Genomic DNA, 19,654 nt, shown 5'->3' on the forward strand with positions numbered 1-19,654 from the left:
GAGTGTTTCCACAAAATGTACGTGACGGAGCATACAACTTTCCTTCGCTGTGTGAAAGCAAACATGGCGTTCATGGATTTAATGTATTAAAAGATTTTTGGTGTTGTGCTTAAGAGTTGTACTATTTGTGAATGTTGAATTAAAAATGTTTCACGGCACTTGTATAATGTTTGTCTGGTGAAGCTGGCTGGACAGACTTTGTCTCAACTATATAATAATAATAATAATGCATTAGTTTTATATAGCGCTTTTCAGGACACTCAAAGACATATGAAGTCATTGCTGTGTTGAAGTTTCACATTTTTATGGCGGTTTTATGGTTTTATCAGAAATGTTGACTGTAAATGCTCACTTAGGACTGAATGGCATGACGGTAGTCTGTTGCAACAATGGATGTTTGTCGCGGTTGGGAAATATATTAAAAATACTCTTTTGTGAAAGTAATTCTACAATGTTCTTTCATATGTGTTAAGAGAATTGCATTTGAAAACTACTTCATTTTAAAAATAGACAATGTTAAAGGGGAACGATCGTTTTTACAATCTGGACCTTATTTCACATTCGTAACAACAGCATTTACTCACCCATTTGACTTTCGTGTGATTTGCAGTTGGTTCGGAGATACTAAGTACTCCCATATCCATATAACGGCAGCGGGCGGGGCACCGACATGCAGCCATTACAGACGCTCTTTTCTCTTATGTTTGTTGTGGGGTGGTAGATATATGTAAATTTAGTAAGTCAGCATCACTTAAATGTCTGTAAACCGGCTAGATTGAGCAACTCTCCGGGAACTCTGAAGTGATGATGTCATCACACTGCGCCGTGGCACACATTCATGGTGGTAGCTTGAATAGCTTGAATCTGTAAATGTTATTTAAATCTTTATGATCAAAGAGTGAGTCACAGATATAGAAATCTTTAGTAATGTTTACTTGAAGATCATCGAAGTACCAGGATACAAAAAATTTCCATGTGGAAATTGATACTGAACATTTTCTAAGCAAATGACTCTCCAGTTTTTGTCAGAGTGTGTGTTTACTCTGAAAACAGACAAAAACAGACAAATGTCGTCTTCGAGATTACATCTTCAAACAATTACACTGCTATCCCTGGAAGGGTAAAACCCTGACATGTTGCAGACTTCACTCACCATCAACACAGCAGTCCGGACAACAAACCAGCATGGGGCCGAGCAGAGAAGAACAGGAAGCTCCTTTCACATTTCATGAATCAGAACAGAAATCAAGGCACCATGAGGCCAACGTAGTTTGTCTCTTTCATTATTCTGTCAAACATCAGTGTAACGCTTAAATATTCATCTGGAAATTCATTGTGGCTAAAGCAGAGTACATGATTTGAATCAAATGAGTCACACTTGTAAAAGCTGTTCCAGGCCCAAAGCTTGTCCACATGGTCCAGATAATCAGTGATGTGGTGTCACTGCTCAGGACAAAGTACACATGGAAAATAAAGTCAGTCTGGTAGCTCAGCACAATAAAGTTTATTGACAACATCATATGTAATGTCTCATCAAACTGTAACAAAGGTATCGGTGATAAAATCAGAAGTTTTAAAATAGATGAAAAATGACAGAAACTTGTGTGAAATGTTGATGGAACGTTGATCATCAGAACTCTGCTGCTTCATCTTCTATGAATATATGAAATCCCATCCTGGCCTCTCTCCGCTGGCGACCTGTGCATTTTAGACTCCATTTTAAGGTTACTTCATTTGTTTTTGAATCCCTGAATGGTCTTGCCACGCCTTACCTCTCTGAGCTGCTTCACCCCTCAGATCAGCTGATCAGCCCAGGTCAAAGCATAAGCTCAGAGGGGACGGAGCTTTTCCTGTGGTGGCCCCCAAGCTGTGGACCGAGCTGCTATCAGACAATCCCCCCCCGCGCGCGCCACTGTCCATTTTCAAGGAAGATCTTAAAACACATTTTCATTCATTGGCTTTTAACTCAGCCTGAGACTCTGCCCTTGGTGCTTTAAATGTCTCTTTTTTCTTGTTGTTTTTGTTTTCTTTGTTCTTACTGTGTTTTATTCTTGCTCTTATGTAGCTTGTGACTTTGTAACATTGTACAGCACTTTGTGCCAGCTGTAGCTGTTTTTAAATTGCTACATAAATAAAGTTGGGTTGAGTGAAATGGATTTTTCTGATGTTGTACTCTTCCACCACTTGAACAGCTCCCAAAGCACTTCACACTGTTAGTCACATTCACCCATTCACACACACATTCAGACTACTGGAGGCTAAAACATGGTTCATGCTTGGATTTATTAGTTGCAAACAAACTGGAGTTTCCCTCCAGACACATCCCACAAACCCTGAGCTGCTGATGAGGTGTGTCCATGTGATCAAAGTATTCTCAATATTACATAATGAAGTGTGTACAGGTTCCTGTTTGTACTGCAGGATTTAATGGGCATCCCCACCCTGCTGTGAACTGCTGAGAGGTCAACAAGCCCACACACACACACACACACACACACTCACACACTGAGGAGAACACACCCTGCTTATATCACTCAGTTACTTATTTACACATTTTGCAACATCAAGAAGTGCAGCAATTCAGCATCCAGTCTCCACCTCAATGGAAGCTTCACTGCCCACACCCACAGCCTCTATATAAAGGGCTCCCATCCATCCTTCTGTCTCCGTCTTCTTGCTAACTGAGTGTTAGCCATGGAGACGATGAAGTTTCTCATTCTGCTCTTGTGGATGTGTACCTGCAATGCAGAACAGACAGAACTCAGGTGAGTCCCTCTGCTCCATATTCACTCCACATGCATTCAGTCCAGGTCCATAGAGGCCACTGTGAGGATGTTCTCTGGTGCTTTGACTTCATGTAGGACGGCTGTTCCTTTCACTGTAGAGTGGGTTTGATTTGTCAAAGTGTCCTTGAGCAAGACACTGAACCCCTAACTGCTTCCAGTAGATGGATTGAGCTCCTACATTGGTGTGTGAATGTTTGTGGCGATGGGTTGATGTAACCCTAACCCCAAACCCTAACTTGACTCCAACCTAACCTGACCCTCTGACCCTAACTAGACTGTTAGCCTCAGCCTAACCTGACCCTCTGACCCTAACCCACCCCTCTGACAGAGCTTCAGCAATGCCACTATGCGACCTGTTCAGGGGTTCAATCCATTTTAATTGTTTAACTTTTTATGGGTTTTTATGAACCAGTTTGGTTTCTTTTGAAGGAATTTTGAGATTTTGAAATCCCCCAGTCCCTATGAGCCTGGTCTTCCCATCTATCATGATGACAGTGTAATATAAGTTAAATGCATTCAGCATGTTACAGAACTTACAGGCCTTTTGACAGAGTGGTGACAGGCTTCGTATTGTGTTAGTGAAACATGGTGGTTTGAAATGACTGTTTCAGTTGTGTTGAGTAAAGTGACACCTGTCTATCAATCATTTACTGGGCACACGATCAAATCCTGTAACCTTAAGAAGAAAACAGATAAGTTATTTACAGTGGAGTTGTACAGTGAGGTTTGTGAAAAATGTCTGCTCCACAATTTTTACAGCAAACCTTTATGTCTTTGTCCCTTCGGAACTGTCAATCATGATTTACGTAATGCATAGTCAATATGTCTACTGGCATACATATATCTGAGGCATTCAAACTGTAATCCTCTTTTTTTTTTTAATGAAGATGTACTCAAATGTGGTTTCCATTTGGAAACATTGGTTAGAAATAAGACATGCGCTGTGTATGAGTTTCATTATGTTCATTATACATTTTCAAATACCCACAAAAAACTTCAAGATTGATAGATATTTTTACCTGATTTGAAATATCTTAGATTTTCCAGTGTTTCATCAAAGATTTTCTCTTGTCAGTCTCAGGGTGCCGTCAGGATGGTAGACACAGGAACACCAGTGATCGAAGCTGATATTTTACCTTGTCACAGTCATGTACATTTTTATTTCTTCCACCTCAATCAAAGCTGTTTGAAAAAGTTTCTTCGTGGCAACATTTCCCCTGCTCCGGTTTCTGTACTTTTTTTTGTCTCGACTAAACTTTAACGAGCATTTCTTCCTGTCTTCTTCTTTTTACAGCCTGCAAACAACAAAGAGAGAAGGTATGTTTTTTTCCCCTTTTATTCCCAGACTTTTCGTTCACAGTCGTATTGTTCATATCCGTATTATTCTGTTACGAAACATGTTATCAGCAGCATGCTATCATCAAGCTCCCTGTCCTTAGATGAGTATGGATTTTATCTGAAATGTGGATGACAATGAACAGCTTTCCCTTCCTCTGTGGACGTGTAGTCCAGGTGTAGGTGACTCACCCAATAGTTTCAAATAGTTTCCTTCAGTATGTGCAGACTCATTTATACTCACACTGCCCTTTTACCTGTATGCTTCATATGGAGAGAGTAACCAGCTGATCTGATAAAAGTGCTGAAACATGTGAGGTCGCTGTCTCTGTCTGCCTGAACAGGCCTCCTCCTTGGTCGAACTTAGCTTCCTGAGGTTTGGTGTGAACCAAGGCTCATAGGAATTGTATGTATGGATGACCTTGGTCTGCACGCAGTCGGCTCACTGTCGCTGCAGCTTCAGAGACTCCAGTCGGAGCAGGCCTGTGCCTTCAGCTTTCACTATTGGGTCCATTTTCTCACCATCGGCTCGGTCTTTGATTTTGGCTCGTCGGTCAGAATGAGATGAGCTGTTAGCAACAGCTACACCCACTGAAACAGCTGACTTTGCCGTGTGTTTGTGTCTCAGCCCGGGTGCTGACTTCCTGTGACTTCAACAAGAACAGCGCGCCGTTCTGCAACTTCACCCAGGGCACTTCAGACCACACCGAGTGGATCAGGCACAGAGGGCCCAGTCCGACCCCTGGAACCGGCCCCCACGGAGACTACCCTCACGGCAGTGAGTGCCCCTCTTCACCCGGCCATCAGGGACTGCTGGGAAACGGCCAGCCGTGCTGAGAGCTTCTGCTGTGTCTTTCTGTCCACAGTGGGTTACTACATCTACCATGAGTGTGACAACGTGGCGAACGGACAGCTAGCTCGGCTGCTGAGCCCGGACATCGTGACCTCAGCCTCACAGATCTGCGTCGAGTTCCGATATTTCATGTATGGCGTGGACACTCGGAATGTTCTCAGAGTGCTGTCAAAAACAGGATCCAATGAGACCGAGGTCTGGAAGGAGACCGGGTTTCAGAGTCCGTTCTGGCTCAAGGGCACCGTCACTGTGGACAAACCCAGCGGTCAGAACACACGGGTGAGTGTCAGCCACTAATACAGGCTTATCTCCTCCAGGAAGGATCCTAAGCAGGCACAAAACGGCCTGCCATCTTCAAATACTAATATATAAATGGCTGAAAAATGAAAACTATATTTAAATTTTTACCATTTCAAGCATTCCTGCGGGAAGCTCAGCTTGACACTCGTTGATAAAATGTACCCAGCTGATGTGGAGGTACAGAAAATCTTCACATTGCTACAAAACCAACATTATTTGGGTTTTTTTTAGCATAAACGTGAAATTATTTTACACCAGCTCGTGTCTTATGTAATCGAACCAATATTTTTCAGTCCATTACAAGATTAATCTGCATAAGCGTGTGAATCATATTACCTCTGCTCATATCTTCTTATGCAATTGAAGCTTAGCTTTTTTTTTTTTTTTAATCACAGTATAAAACAATTATGGTGTTGAAACAAACCTAATAAATGATAAGAGCTTTATGAGCACATGCTCATAAAGTCATCAGAGGTCACACCCTCAGCAATAAACCAGAGCTGCGCTCTCCCATCCACACCCATCCGGATGAGTGCTGTTAACCCACCATGCACACTTCACTGGAATGAGAAAGCAGCAGAAGTCAGACTTTGCAGTGTTAATAAGAGTTTGCAGCTTCAGTTCCCGGCTCACCGGTTCAATTGTGTGACCAAAGTTAGCTTCAGAAGTCATCCACAACTTTATGATATCAATAAATGAAGCAACACCAATCATTCACACTCAATGTGCCTCAAGTAAAGTCTTAATAACCTATTTATGTCTATAACTATTGTTACTTCAAGTTCTGTGTAACCGCTGAGTATGTACTGTTAAATTTACTGCTAACGTTGGGAAATCAACTCAGGGGCACCAAAAGATTGAACTTTATGGTCAATTTGGCTGTCACTTAATATTGATTATTTTAAAGGACAGTTATTCATTATTAAATTAATTGGGATCTGATGTTCATCAGACAACCTGGAGACACCACCTGTGAACAGGTAACAATCGCCAATTCATCTGCATCAGTCTCATAAAATATGTTTAGCGTTTAAATTGGAATATGGAATAATAATGACATTATCAACAATTACCTAATTTAACAGTAAAGTGATTTTGGAGTTCTTCACAGTAGAGGTTGACATTTCATTCATAACTATGAAATATTAATGACACCATTGATTCCAAAAATTATATTATGAAGCAACACAAAGCACACAGACCCGATCCACTATATACAGGCGGGTGTGTGTGTGTGTGTGTGTGTGTGTGTGTGTGTGTGTGTGTGTGTGCATGAGCGTGTGCGTGTGTGTGTGTGTGTGTGTGTGTGTTGAACCGAACTGTAATCTGTGAAAGTTTAACTTTTTGAATGGAATTATGGAAATAAATAAACATTTCCATGATTTTCTAATGTTTTTGGAAAGGGTCTGTGTGCATGTAGAAGTGTTGATTTAGTCTAGTTTTATTGTTGAGTAGCGCTATATTGGAAATAATTTTTATGGTCTGTTTGGCTTTCATTAACAAAATAATGATTATCAAAGACAGTTGTAAATTATGTAAAGAAAAGGGATCGGATACATATCAGATAACCTCGGGGCACCACCTGTTCAACAGGAAATAATAACCACTGTGATCAGTCTCAAAAGAAACGCAAAACGATCAATCATCTGGAATTATAATTAAAAATATTCCTGTCATGATGACTGTTCCTGACCACAAATTCACTTGTTTGAAAGTATAACAATTATTCATTATCAAGGGTTTTATATGTTTTATTTATTTTTTTTTTTATTTATTGATATATTATATTCATTAATTATGAAAATAATTTACCTCTGATATAATTCTTTTAACCTTGCGTGCACCCTCACATAAAAGGAATGAAAACCAATTCATTGATATCAGTCTCACAAAATACGTTAAACTGTTAATTTGGATTGATAATTAAACTAATAAAAAATAATCAAGTTCAACGGTAAAACCAAAAGAATTTCAGAGTTCTTTACACATAAGAGGTCAACATTTCATTTGTTTTTGTGAAACAACAATATCACAAGTGTGAATCCATAACTTACATTTATTCACAACAAAAACCAAAACAAATCATATCGATCACACATGTTGGTGTGGAAATGTGTGTGTAAGTGGGAGAGAGCGAAAGAGAGAGAGAGAGAGAGAGAGAGAGAGAGAGAGAGAGAGAGAGAGAGAGATGAGAAGACATAATTCAAGCTGCAAATTCCAAAAAAAATGACAAGACAGCAACAAAATGGCAGGTTAAGCTTGTGAACAAGCTGGGGTAATCGCATTTGATTTAATTTACTTTGCTGGTAAAAATACTGACATTTTCGTCTCCTCTCGCTAACGAAAACAACACGTCTCATCAAATTTCTGTCTTTAAAGAGATATTTTTAGCTCGTCACGTCTCGTTTTACTCACAGAAAAAAGGGGTGAAATATTTGCGTCGTTGTCACCGTTAATGAAAACAACACTGGTCACTGACAAATATGAATACACTCTGAATGATGGTGACATTGGCATAGTCCTCACAATACACCAAAGTCCCTGTAATATTGGTGCACGTTATTGGAGCATGTTCTTGTATACCACATTGACCAACACAAACACACACACAGAGACAGAGCGAGATGAAAAGACATAATTCAAGCTAAAAATTCAAAAAAATGACAAGACAGCAACAAAATGGCAGGTCAAAGGAGAGTTTCGGGATGGATGTCCCATGCTGAGACACACCAACCTCTGACAGGAAAGCTTCACATCCCTCTGTTTCCTCTGTGGATGTAGATCGTATTCGAGGCTCAGAGAGGCATCTCTTCTTCCTGTGACTCGGCTCTGGACAACATCATCATCAGCGAAGGAGAATGTAAATGTACGTACACACACACACACACACACACACACACACACACACACACACACACACACACACACACACACACACACACACACACACACACACACACACACACACAATGACCATTTCAGTGATGATTGGATCTTTTCTTCACAGTGTGTCTCCTCAGCTGTGATTTTGACACGATGGGCGACCTGTGTGGATGGACCACACATGCTGAGAATGTGTTTGGCTTTAGGCAGTGGACTGGACAAACGGACACTGATGGCACTGGACCTTATGATGACTTCTCCAAACCTGGTTGTAAGTGATTTCTTTATGAAATGCAAACCAGATGGTCCAATGTGAACACTGCATGATGACACAAAGAGATGAACTGTGATTCCGTTTGTAATAGCAATCTCACAGCAATCTGTTTTTGTTCTTCTTTAAAATACCTTTCTTTGTCCTCTGTAATTGCAGTCGGGATGTATATGTTGATGGACTCCTTGAACACCGTCGCTGGAGAAACTGCTGAGATCAGAAGTCCTTCAGTGACTCCCTCTTCTGGATGTCTGGAGCTCACGTTCCACTACTACCTGTATGGAACCAGCACCAACATGCAGCTCTCTGTTCATGTCATAAATGCAGGTAAATACATATTGTATTGAAATGCCTGACAGAAGAAGGGACAGTATGAAAAGGTTGATCTGGTTTATATATATTTTGCCAATCCACAGAAGGAGCCAAGGGACCGGCACTTTACACTGTCAAAGGAAACCAGGGACAACGCTGGAGGCCTGCAAAGGTCCAACATCTGGGAGCAGCTGCTGTCCAGGTGAACTGTGATCCTCTGTTTCCCTGACTGTGTGTGTGCGGGTTTGTATGCCAGCACTAACGTCTCACATTTTAATGCATTTCAGTTTGTGATTGTTGGCACCTATGGAGACACCCCTGAAACAGACATTGCTGTTGATGCAGTGTGCATTACAAGCTGCAGTGGTGAGAAGACGACAACCGAGTTTCTTTCTGCAGTATCACAGAATCCAGAATGTTTCATAACAATCTTTTATTTATATGTCAACCAGCACCGTCTCCACCACCTGGGACAACTTCTGAACCAACAACTCCTGAACCATGTCCTCCTGATTCAGAGTACATAGAGTGTGGTCCAGCTTGTTTCCCTACATGTCAGAAACCATCTTCTGCCAGCTGTACTGGCCCTTGTATCAGTGGCTGTTTCTGCAAACCAGGCTTTGTCTTCAAGGGTCGTCGCTGTGTGCCACTGGAGAAATGTGGCTGTCTTGATGATGAGAACAACTATTATGAGGTCAGTCTTCCTTCGTATTACTTCTCAGGACCCTCAATTGATTGAAGAACTTGTGATTTCAGCAAGATGTTGAACACATTTATTGTTAAATGTCGTTTCAGCCTGGTGAGGTTGTGTTTGGAGATGGGTGCACCAAGCTGTGTCGCTGTGCTGGAAACTACACCCTGGAATGTGTTGATAACTCCTGTGACCCCACAGAAGAATGCAGAGATGTAAATGGAGTTCCGGGATGCTATCCAAAGGGTACTACCTAACTTCTCAAGTATCTTCATTTAGGCTGCTGGTTAGCACTGCCACCACACATCACGGTCCAGGAAATGAACTCAGGAGTTAGGACCCTGTGTGAAATTGTCATGTTCTTTCTTCACCTGCTGAGCTTTTGCAGATTGTGGATTTTGTCCAAAGTGCACAGTGATGGATGTATGGATGGATGGATGGATGGACCAAACAACCAGTCCACTCCCTGAAACATGTTTACCACCAAATGTCTTGTGATGCAGTTTATTTCTTGTTTTCTCAGGTACATCAACATGCATAGCATCTGGTGACCCTCACTACACCACCTTTGATAAACGCAAGTACAACTTCATGGGCAACTGCAGTTATCTGATGTCTGGACCCTGCAATCAAACAGCTGTACCATATTTTGAAGTCCACACAGACAACGAGAATCGCTTTAATAAACCCAGCATTTCCTATGTGAAGGCTGTACATGTGTACGTGCACGCAGTAAAGATCTCCATTCTCAAAGGAGGCACTGTGCAGGTAAGAAATGAAGGAAGGAATGTGGAAGTAACACATGAATATTCAAACAGACATAAGCTCAAACCAGAGATGACAGTAGAGAAACAAGCTGTCTCTATTGAGACAAGAAGAAAGTTCCAGTAGAAAAGACTCGGAGGAACAGAACAGAGTGAGAGAATAGAGAGAGACAAACAAATGAAAATAATGAGCAAACACGAGCGGTAGAACTCAGGAACATCCACAAGGTTTTGTTTGTGTGGGGAAGAGGATGCTGAGGATGAAGAGGATGAGTAGTAGGACAGTGAGGAGGTTCATGTATGGAGTGATGGAGGACATGAAGGAGACTGATGAGAATGAAGGACACAGGCAACCAGCAGAAATTGATCTGCTGGAGAAACCCCCAATAGAAATCCCCCAAAATAAGAGGAGGGACTCTCTTGATGAAGAGTTTTTTGTAGATTTACAATTTCTCTTTTCTGACTAAAGTGTGAAAGTAGTGACGAAAGTGTTTTTAGAAGTTTGTTTTCATTATAATTTTGTTTTTCAATATAGTCATTTCCAGACACTTTTACAGAGAAAACCCAACAGTTCTATATGAGCAAGCAGAAGTCACTGTGGAAAGCAAAAACTAGTAATGGTGATACCACTGTCCACATTAACATTAACAGTTGCTACTCATAAATGCCAAATTTGTATCACGTTCCACCGGTGTGCCACAAATGGTAGCAGCCATCAGTAAAAGTTTTTGGTGACAATAAGGGCATATTCAGTAGCAGATGATTTTCACTTGCAAAATGTGACGAAAAAAGTTCCTTTTCTTATTCAGGTGAATGGAACCAAAGTCAACCTACCTGTGAGTCCAGCTGCTGGTGTGTCTGTACTGAAGTCAGGAAAGCACTACACTGTGACCCTGGACTTCGGTGTGACTGTCCGCTATGATGGCAATCACTATATGGACATCAAAGTGATTAAAGAGTGAGTGAAAGCTGAACAAGCTCCCTCTTCACTCTGTGTCTTCACGTTGTTCTGAGCCCAGAAAGAGAGATCTGTTTTCAGTAGATGATCAAAACATGGAGGTCTGAATGACTTTGTGCGCTCACCTCCAATAAAGTCTCAATGACTTATTTTCCTTGAATTGTCAGCTTTCAGAACCAGCTTTGTGGGCTGTGTGGCGATTATGATTTAAAGGCTGAAAATGACTTCCGTAAACCCGATGGAAACTTGACGACCAATCCCAATGAATTTGGACACAGCTGGAACACTGACCCAGAGTAAGTATTGCACCGTTACAAGAGACTAAATCCACATGTAATAGTCTCTGTCAACCAAGAAACCAAATATCTCAGTTCTTTGGAGCTCAAAATGATCCTGACCGAATGATTTCTTCAGTTAAACCTGTTCTAGCCCTGCAACAGACTGGCGAATTGTCCAGGGTGTACCCCGCCCTCACCTAAAGTAGCTGGGTTTGGCTCTAGCTGGGGATGAGCGAGTGCACCACTATCTGTATCTGTATCTGTATCTGTTTACCCATCCAAATTATGTGTATCCGTATCTGTACTCGGAGGGGGCGTGGCCTAAACCGGAAGTGGGCGTGGTTTAATCGGAAATGGGGTGGGCCAGAAATTGGCACACTCTTTTAAGTCTGAAATTGATATGGATTGCTCAGAAGTTGCTATATTTGTTCTTTATTTGAAAACTATTTACAGAACCGTTTCAATGATACAATGTACAAGTTTGTTTTTTTTTTAGTCAGAACATGAACATTTTAAAGTTAGATAAATGATTATTTATTCACACAACAGCCTCAGAATAAAGATTTGATTTTTTTTTTTGTCACAATAGTAAAAGAACTATTTACAGAACAAGTATTTATATTGAGGAGAACATGAATATTTTTAAGTGTATGAATTAATTTACATAACAGCTTCTCTATAATTGTTGTCCGGACTCCAGCTGGAGTCCAAGGAAAGGAACAGGATTTCCTGGGTTGGGACTGCCTCCCCCCACGGTCCCCACCAGAATCTCCCCGGTGTCCCGGAAAACCTCTGATCCCCCCTGCTGAGCTTCCTGGTCCTGTCCGCGGCTGCAGCCCCAATCGTAGTGGACCTCGGTCCAGTTATCATCTCTCTCCCACAGATCACAGCCTCCCGGTGGAGCACAAGCCCAAATTATTATGAAAAAATAAGAGAAAAAAGGAAAAGTAAAACTGCGAGGGAAAACGAAACTTAACCCTCCCCCCGGAAAAAAAAACCCCGAGCGTGCGCAGTCGTGCGACATTTCAACTTTTAAAGGTTTTCCTCAGGCACAATGCACGCTACAACGAAATATAAAACCGAGTTTTTAATTTACCAGCACTGATTGGTTCTCTGACAAGGATCCTGTCGTCTCAGTCGAGCATGGAGCAGAATGAACGACCAGTGAGCTCCCATCAGCACGAGGACGAATAATGACTGACAACGCTCGGGTCATACTGGGATTCGACAAAAAATGCATTATCCGTAACGAGTACTCGTTTAAAACGGGTATTCGGCTCACCCCTAGCCCTAGCCTCCCGCGAACCCAAAAAGGATGAAGCAACTTAGAAAATGGATGGATGGATTTAAACCTGTTCTGTGTTGTGAAACAGCTGAAATACTTGACACTGTTTCATGGAGCTGATATGTGCACTAACAGGTGTAATAAGAAACCCAACACGACCGTCCCAGAGTGCACTGAAGACGAGGAGGAACAGTACGAGAGCTCAGGATACTGCGGCATCCTGCTGGACAAGAAGGGACCGTTCGCTAAGTGCCACCGCAAAGTCAAACCCAATGTACGCACAGAACGTTCACACACACACACACACACACACACACACACACACACACACACACACTAATGAGCACTGGCTTATCTGTGAAACTCTGAATGAAGTGATTGTATTTATGGAGCAAACTGACTGTTTGTCTCCAGAGCTACTTCAAGGACTGTGTCTTTGACCTCTGTGAGCTGGATGGAGCCAGGCCCATTCTGTGTGAAGCCATCGAAGCCTATGTCAATGATTGTCAGGACCGAGGGGTCGACATCGGACCCTGGAGGAATGAGACCTTCTGCCGTGAGTGTTGGCTGACTGATTGAAGGAAGTGATGGGACTGTTCTGAGTCTTGCCATGGCTGTAAACCAGCTTGTTAGGAGTTCCAGAAATGATGAGTTACCTGAGGTTTCTGCCAGTAGGAAACCTTCAATCTCCCTTCAAGCTGGCTGGAGGCGTTGAGTTGTAACTCTAACATGGACCTCACCTGCTTTTGTCCCACAGCACTCGACTGCCCTGCTAACAGCCACTATGAGCCCTGTGCAGACCCGTGTCAGGAGACCTGCTCTGGGAAACCTCCCTCCTGCAGCGGGCTGCAGTGCTCTGAGGCCTGTGTGTGTGATCCTGGTTACGTCCTGAGTGCCGGCAAGTGTGTGAAGGAGAGTTCATGTGGCTGCAAACATAGCAACGGACAATACTACCAGGTACAGAGCAGTGGGCCAGACAGGCTGGACAGGAATGTGTGAGTGTTTGTGTGGAAGCACCTTCGACAGCAGTTGTGTGTGAATGGATGACAGATCATGTTCAAGGTATAACTGTCTTTCCCTGGACTGCTGATACAGATAATGACATTTCTTCTGTTTTGTTTTCCTCTTTCAGCCTGGAGAAGAGTTTTATCTGGGGGATTGTACACAAAAGTGCAGATGTGATGCTCCCTCTGTGACCTGCACAGACTTTGAATGCCCCGCAATGCATGAGTGTAAAGTACAGAATGGGCAACTGGGCTGCTATCACCCAGGTAAGTGGACCTGTGTCCAGCAGACAGCTGGTGTCTGGACTCTGTCCACAACATGTACACAGCATGATCCAGATCAGCTTGAGTTCTGACCCTGCAGTGAGGGTCCACTCAGACCAGAGGGGCACTTGGAGGGCCTGAAACTCTAATCATATTGATTTATCATCAATCAATAAGGGAAGCAATGAACTGCATTCCATTGGAAAAGAACATAATTAAATGTTGTTGGTATTCCCAATTTATGACAGGATTATTTTGTTGGACTCCTGGAGTTGGGATTAACTTGAACTGTTCAGCTCCTTTCTAATAAATACTGTGGAGTTGGTACAAAGTGCAGGATTTTAGCAGAGATTGGACTGAATCCTGTCCCCCACAGCAGAGGTACCCCGTTTTCAGACGGATTTCAGAAGTCCAGTGTCCCTGATGAATACACACCTTACTAAGCTTGTGTTTTGGTGAACTGTGAAGTTTCAAGGCTCTTTAGATGGCTTTATAAATGGATCCAGGAGGTGGGTGCTGCTTGTTGAGCTTCAGGCTCCTTGTCCTTCTCTTTCTCTCTCAGGACCTTCTCAGGACTGTGTGGTTTCTGGAGATCCTCACTACAACACCTTTGATAAGAACTACTACACCTTCATGGGAACCTGCACATACACACTGGCCAGAAGCTGCAAAAATACCACAGGTGGGACAGCTTCTCAATCTGTTGATAGATTTAGAGAACTGATCATGAAAACACTTGCAGCATGTTTCCCTGAAAGACAGTCACACATGTAGCACTGTGACACCAACAGAAGGAAGTGAAAAACCTCAGCAGATGTTCCAGGTACTCAGACATGTTTTGATGAGATGTTGCTGCTTCCTGTGCAGGTCCGTGGTTCTCTGTGGAGGGGAAGAACGAGGAGAGGGGAGTAGCAGGTGTGTCCTACCTGAGGAAGCTCTATGTCACCGTGGATGGAGTCACAGTGACTCTGATGAAGGCCCGAAGAACTCTGGTCAGTAATGACAGAAACACTGGAAACAATCCCAGCAGCACGTCCATCCCAGCAGACACCTTGACTTGAATGTGAAAGGCCCGTTTTTCTAATGTGAGGCTGATGTTCTGTGTTGGTGTGTCTCCCTGGGACAGGTAAACGGGGTCCGGGTGGCCCTCCCTCACTCCCCGACCCCCCTGGTGTCTCTGAGCATCGCCGGTCAGTTTGTCACCCTGCAGACCACCTTCGGTCTGAGGGTCCGCTGGGATGGAAACCATTACGCCCAGATCTCAGTGCCCAGGTGAGTATCAGCTATCTGATTCTGTCAGTGAAACCAAACACTTTGACTTTAAGTCTGGCTGAAGGGCGGTGGCAGAAATCTCAGGTGGAAAGGTCTGTCTCTATGGCTGATATCAATCAACCTCTGACAGTCTCAGGCCATGGACCGCTGTCCAGCTGTCCAGCTGTCCAGCTGTCCATCTGGGGATGGTTGGCCTTTTTCTGTCCATCTCTCATGAATGATGGTGTTGTGATGGGATTGGTTGTTCTCAGGGGAAAGAAGAGAACATCAATCCTCTCGCTGTCTGGTGCTTCTGCTTAACTCCCAGTTCAGCTCTTTGTAATGAATCCTCTCATCCTGCTCTGCTTCTGATTACTCCTGAATTGTTTCACCGATATTCCAACCAGTGTTAGAATATCAGTGTTTGGTCTTGTAAATCTTCTGAAGACGTCTTCCTGAAAGCTCCTAATCCTTCTGGTGTTTGTGCCTGCAGCTCCTACTTCGACCAGATGTGTGGCCTGTGTGGCGACTACGATGGGAATCCTGGCAACGACTTCTCCAGACCAGATGGTTCTGTGGTGGGGAACATCAACGACTTTGGGAACAGCTGGCAGACTGAGGAGGACGAAGATGACTCGTGAGTGTTTAAACCTTCATCTGTGCTCTGCTATCTGTGCCACCAGGTTCAGATCAGAGCTCCAGTGGTGTTTAAGGACTATCACTCATCATGTAAGAGCATGTTAGTTAGTCACTAACAAATATGAAGACACTCTGAATGATGGTGACATTGGCAGAGTCCTCACAACACACCAAGGTCCCTGTAATGTCGGTGCACATTATTGAGGCATGTCTGTGTATAACACATTGACCCAGACACACGCACACACGTCCTCTTCAAAATGATGGAACGAAATGAAGAGCTCAGATGGACTGCTGACCTGAGTGATGGATTGAGGACTGGTTGGATGAATGGTTGCATGGATGGATGGATGGATGGAGGGATGGTTGGATGGGTGGATAGATTGATCGATTCATGGATGCATGGATGGCAGAGAGATAGATGGATGTATGGATTTTTGGATCAATGATGGATGGATGAAGCAAGGATGTATATATGCATGGATGGATGATGGATGGAGTGATAGATGGAAGGATAGAGGGACGGATGGAGTGATGGATTGGTGATGGAGGGATGGACGGATGGTTGGATGATGGATGATGGATGGATGGAGGGATGGATGGGAGGATGATTAAGTATGGATGGATGGATGATTGACGGATGATGGATGGATTAAGAATGGATGAAGACCTCCCACACTTCTATTTTGCATCTTACATGTTTTCTTTTTGTCACATGGAAGAAAAAATAACTTTTTTTTGTCACAACAGATTTTACACTTGGTGGATTTCATTTGATTGCATTTTTCCAATTCCTTTATGTGGATTTGTTTTAGGCAGAGTGACATTAAAGCCTTGTTTCATTTTATTGATTCAATGAGTCCTTGCATTTTTTTTTTTCAAAACTGTCACTCAAAATGTCCTGAAGCCTTTGTTTTTTAGGGAACCAGATGATTTCCAGAATATATGACAATCTTCTCTTTGTCACTGATTCCAATAGAATAACAACATCATGACACATCTGTTATATGTGTGAATGTCTGGGAGTTTTACAATTTAGATTAATAACTCAGTGGTTTTGTGAGAACTGATTGATAATCATCAGTCTTCATTCATCTGTAAATCCTCCTTGAACTCCTCCTGTTTTGATTCCTGCTGCTTTGTGTTTGCTTTATCAGGTGTGAGGAAGGCTCTGGGGTTGGCCCCGTCTGTGACCCCAAGCTGGAGGCTGAGGTGGTGAAACCAGACAAATGCGGCAAAATAAACAACGATAAAGGACCCTTCAGGTGAGAACTGAACTCATCTGCTCCAGATACCTGAAGTACATCTAAAGCAGCCACAACTTTTCCCTCTGAGTCTTCTTCTTCTCTTCTTTTAGTTTTCTTAAAGGTGCATTAAGGAGTTTGCACGTTTTATGCGAAACAGCGCCCCCTGCAGGCCTTGGGCGTAATGCAGCTTAGTGAAAAACTCATGCCTGTGGCTTGCGTGCACGGAAGAGGGGAACTCCTTCCTCGCTCTTTTAGTAGCGCTCGAGTAAAATTTAAGTTTCTTTTACCTGGTGGAGTCTGTGCTGGAGTTGTAGCAGTGCAAGAAGCCGGTCTTTTCTTACTTTCTGGAAGATCCTGCTCAGTTGTTGCTCAATAAGCATCTGGCGGACAAAACGAAACCTAACGAGCCGGAGCGAGCATTACGTCATTCCTTTCAAATTCTCCCCAAAAAAACTCTGGTGCCGGACCGGCACTGCAACTTTCAAGTGACAATTTAGTGCTGTTAGCGGTACTTGCAATGAATATGTCAGGGCACATTGTACACATCATTAAAAATGTGTAACGTATTTATGGTGGAAAATAAGTATTTTTAAAGTTGAAAAACTCCTTAATACCCCTTTAAGGATAGATTAATTCTAGTTTCATTTATCGGTTTGTCCATTCCACCCAGACTGGCTCTGAACATGCCTGAGAGTCAGGCCCAAGTGGTTCTTTCAGAACATGATTACATTTGAATTTGTCACAGTTTTGTACAACTTGCTGTGTATTTCTAGAGAAAAAATGAAGACTGCCAGATTGTCAAACTATTATTATTTCAAACCTTTACTACTCCTAATATACATATTTTATTCAAACAGAATTTTATTGATCATGCTTTCTCTTTGGAATCTTGAGCATTTAGATCAGAATATTTGGGGATTTCTGATTTCCTCATAAAATGGACTTGACCCTGTTCTTGTAGCAACACTGTTTGTCTTAAAGGCTCACCTGTTTAGTGTTGTTATGTGTCTGAGCTTCTGAACTCTGGTTCTGGAGGTGACCTGCATGTTTCAACACTATCTCTGCTTCAGTACTCCTCAATCTGATGTGAGGTCTTCGCCATGCTTGTTGAAAACTCCAGTCATGAGTCTTTGTTGCAACAAGGTGTGCTGCAACTGGCTGAGACTGAAAACATGCAGGACACCAGACCTGGAGGACCAGGGTTGAGAAGCCCTGTATCTTTCCATTTTTACATACATGTTATAGAGAAAAGCCTTTGAGATGATCACAGTTTATCACATTAAATTCACAAGTGTTGATGCTTGTTCAACACTTTGTCTGGGACATCTGGGCCCAAAGGTCTAAAGAGGTGGAGAACCCCTGAGTTAATCCATATCTTACTCCTGCATGTTGGAGAACACCCCGTCCATGAACTCTGGAAGGCTGGATCCATATCACACCTGACAAAGGCTGCCTGACTGAGAGTTCATGTCTCAGTGGTCATTTGGTCCATGAGTTACTCCTGCACACTCTGTGTTGGAGAACACCCCGTCCATGAAGCCTTTCTGACAAGAAACCTTTGAAAGCTCAGAGTGAAGAAGCATCATGTCAGGCTGTAGTTGAGGACTCTTCATGAGAATGTTGTGACCTGGGTGATCTTCCTGTTCTGTTCCAGGGAGTGTCACGAAGTGGTGGATCCCACTCCGTTCTTCCAGAGCTGTGTGTTTGACATGTGTCGGTTCTTCGGCCAGCAGCACATTCTGTGCGACCAGCTTCAGGCCTACACGGACGCCTGCCTGAGCGCTGGAGCCAAAGTCCACCCGTGGAGGACTGAGGACTTCTGCTGTAAGTCCTCTTTACGTCACCGAGAGTTGAAGTCACTTCTTGACCTTCGTTCCCACATTAGCACAGCAGCTAGCAGCACTGAGGTGCTGAACAGAGCAAGTTGACAGATGGACCTTTTCCCTCTTGTGCCCCCCACAGCCCCGACCTGCCCTCCAAACAGTTCCTACTCCTTGTGTGTGAGCTCCTGTCCAGAGACGTGTCTGGGCACGGGGGGACCACCAGGATGTGAGGACGTGTGTGTGGAGGGGTGTGAGTGTAACCCGGGCTTCATCCTCAGTGATGACAAATGTGTGGCGCTGAAGGACTGCGGCTGTGTGGACTCCAGTGGAACTTATCACCCTGTGAGTGGAAACAGCCCCAAACAACAGAACCAAACACCTCAGGTTCCCCCTGCCACAGCCGGCTGCTGACAGGGTGGCTGTATGATACAGGAGAACCATGAAGGGACGTCCAGAGAACCTCCAGACACACTGAGGAAACACAACAAACATGCAGGGACTTATGGTCTCATTCATTTGTGATGAGGCCTGCAGTTTTCAGGAGAATCACACGGTTCAAACAGCAGATCATGAAAAAATACACTTGGTCATCACACATCACCTCCCACATGGTCGTGGTTTTCTCCAAATCAAACACATACCTTTCTTTAAATCTGTGTCCGTACACAGCTCGGGAGAACCTGTGGTGATATGTCAGAGAACTTCTTCAG

General features: G+C 43.3%; 1 protein-coding gene across 1 annotated transcript in view; it reads left to right on the top strand.

Moving 5' to 3' along the window:
• Nucleotides 1–2,743: 2,743 nt before the first annotated feature.
• zanl (zonadhesin, like) overlaps nucleotides 2,744–19,654 on the top strand; it is a 36,407-nt gene continuing 19,496 nt past the window's right edge. Inside the window, exons 1-20 of the mRNA XM_030088368.1 lie at nucleotides 2,744–2,765; nucleotides 4,750–4,899; nucleotides 4,988–5,253; nucleotides 8,056–8,134; nucleotides 9,193–9,434; nucleotides 9,536–9,677; nucleotides 9,955–10,199; nucleotides 11,005–11,153; nucleotides 11,321–11,449; nucleotides 12,852–12,990; nucleotides 13,131–13,272; nucleotides 13,474–13,673; nucleotides 13,849–13,987; nucleotides 14,547–14,666; nucleotides 14,852–14,976; nucleotides 15,111–15,256; nucleotides 15,729–15,872; nucleotides 17,032–17,139; nucleotides 18,776–18,945; nucleotides 19,084–19,286. Coding sequence (XP_029944228.1) covers nucleotides 2,744–2,765; nucleotides 4,750–4,899; nucleotides 4,988–5,253; nucleotides 8,056–8,134; nucleotides 9,193–9,434; nucleotides 9,536–9,677; nucleotides 9,955–10,199; nucleotides 11,005–11,153; nucleotides 11,321–11,449; nucleotides 12,852–12,990; nucleotides 13,131–13,272; nucleotides 13,474–13,673; nucleotides 13,849–13,987; nucleotides 14,547–14,666; nucleotides 14,852–14,976; nucleotides 15,111–15,256; nucleotides 15,729–15,872; nucleotides 17,032–17,139; nucleotides 18,776–18,945; nucleotides 19,084–19,286 — 3,060 coding nt within the window. The remainder of the gene's footprint in view (nucleotides 2,766–4,749; nucleotides 4,900–4,987; nucleotides 5,254–8,055; nucleotides 8,135–9,192; nucleotides 9,435–9,535; nucleotides 9,678–9,954; nucleotides 10,200–11,004; nucleotides 11,154–11,320; nucleotides 11,450–12,851; nucleotides 12,991–13,130; nucleotides 13,273–13,473; nucleotides 13,674–13,848; nucleotides 13,988–14,546; nucleotides 14,667–14,851; nucleotides 14,977–15,110; nucleotides 15,257–15,728; nucleotides 15,873–17,031; nucleotides 17,140–18,775; nucleotides 18,946–19,083; nucleotides 19,287–19,654) is intronic.

Source organism: Salarias fasciatus, chromosome 3 (assembly GCF_902148845.1).
Source record: "Salarias fasciatus chromosome 3, fSalaFa1.1, whole genome shotgun sequence".
Classification (NCBI taxonomy): Eukaryota; Metazoa; Chordata; class Actinopteri; order Blenniiformes; family Blenniidae; genus Salarias; species Salarias fasciatus.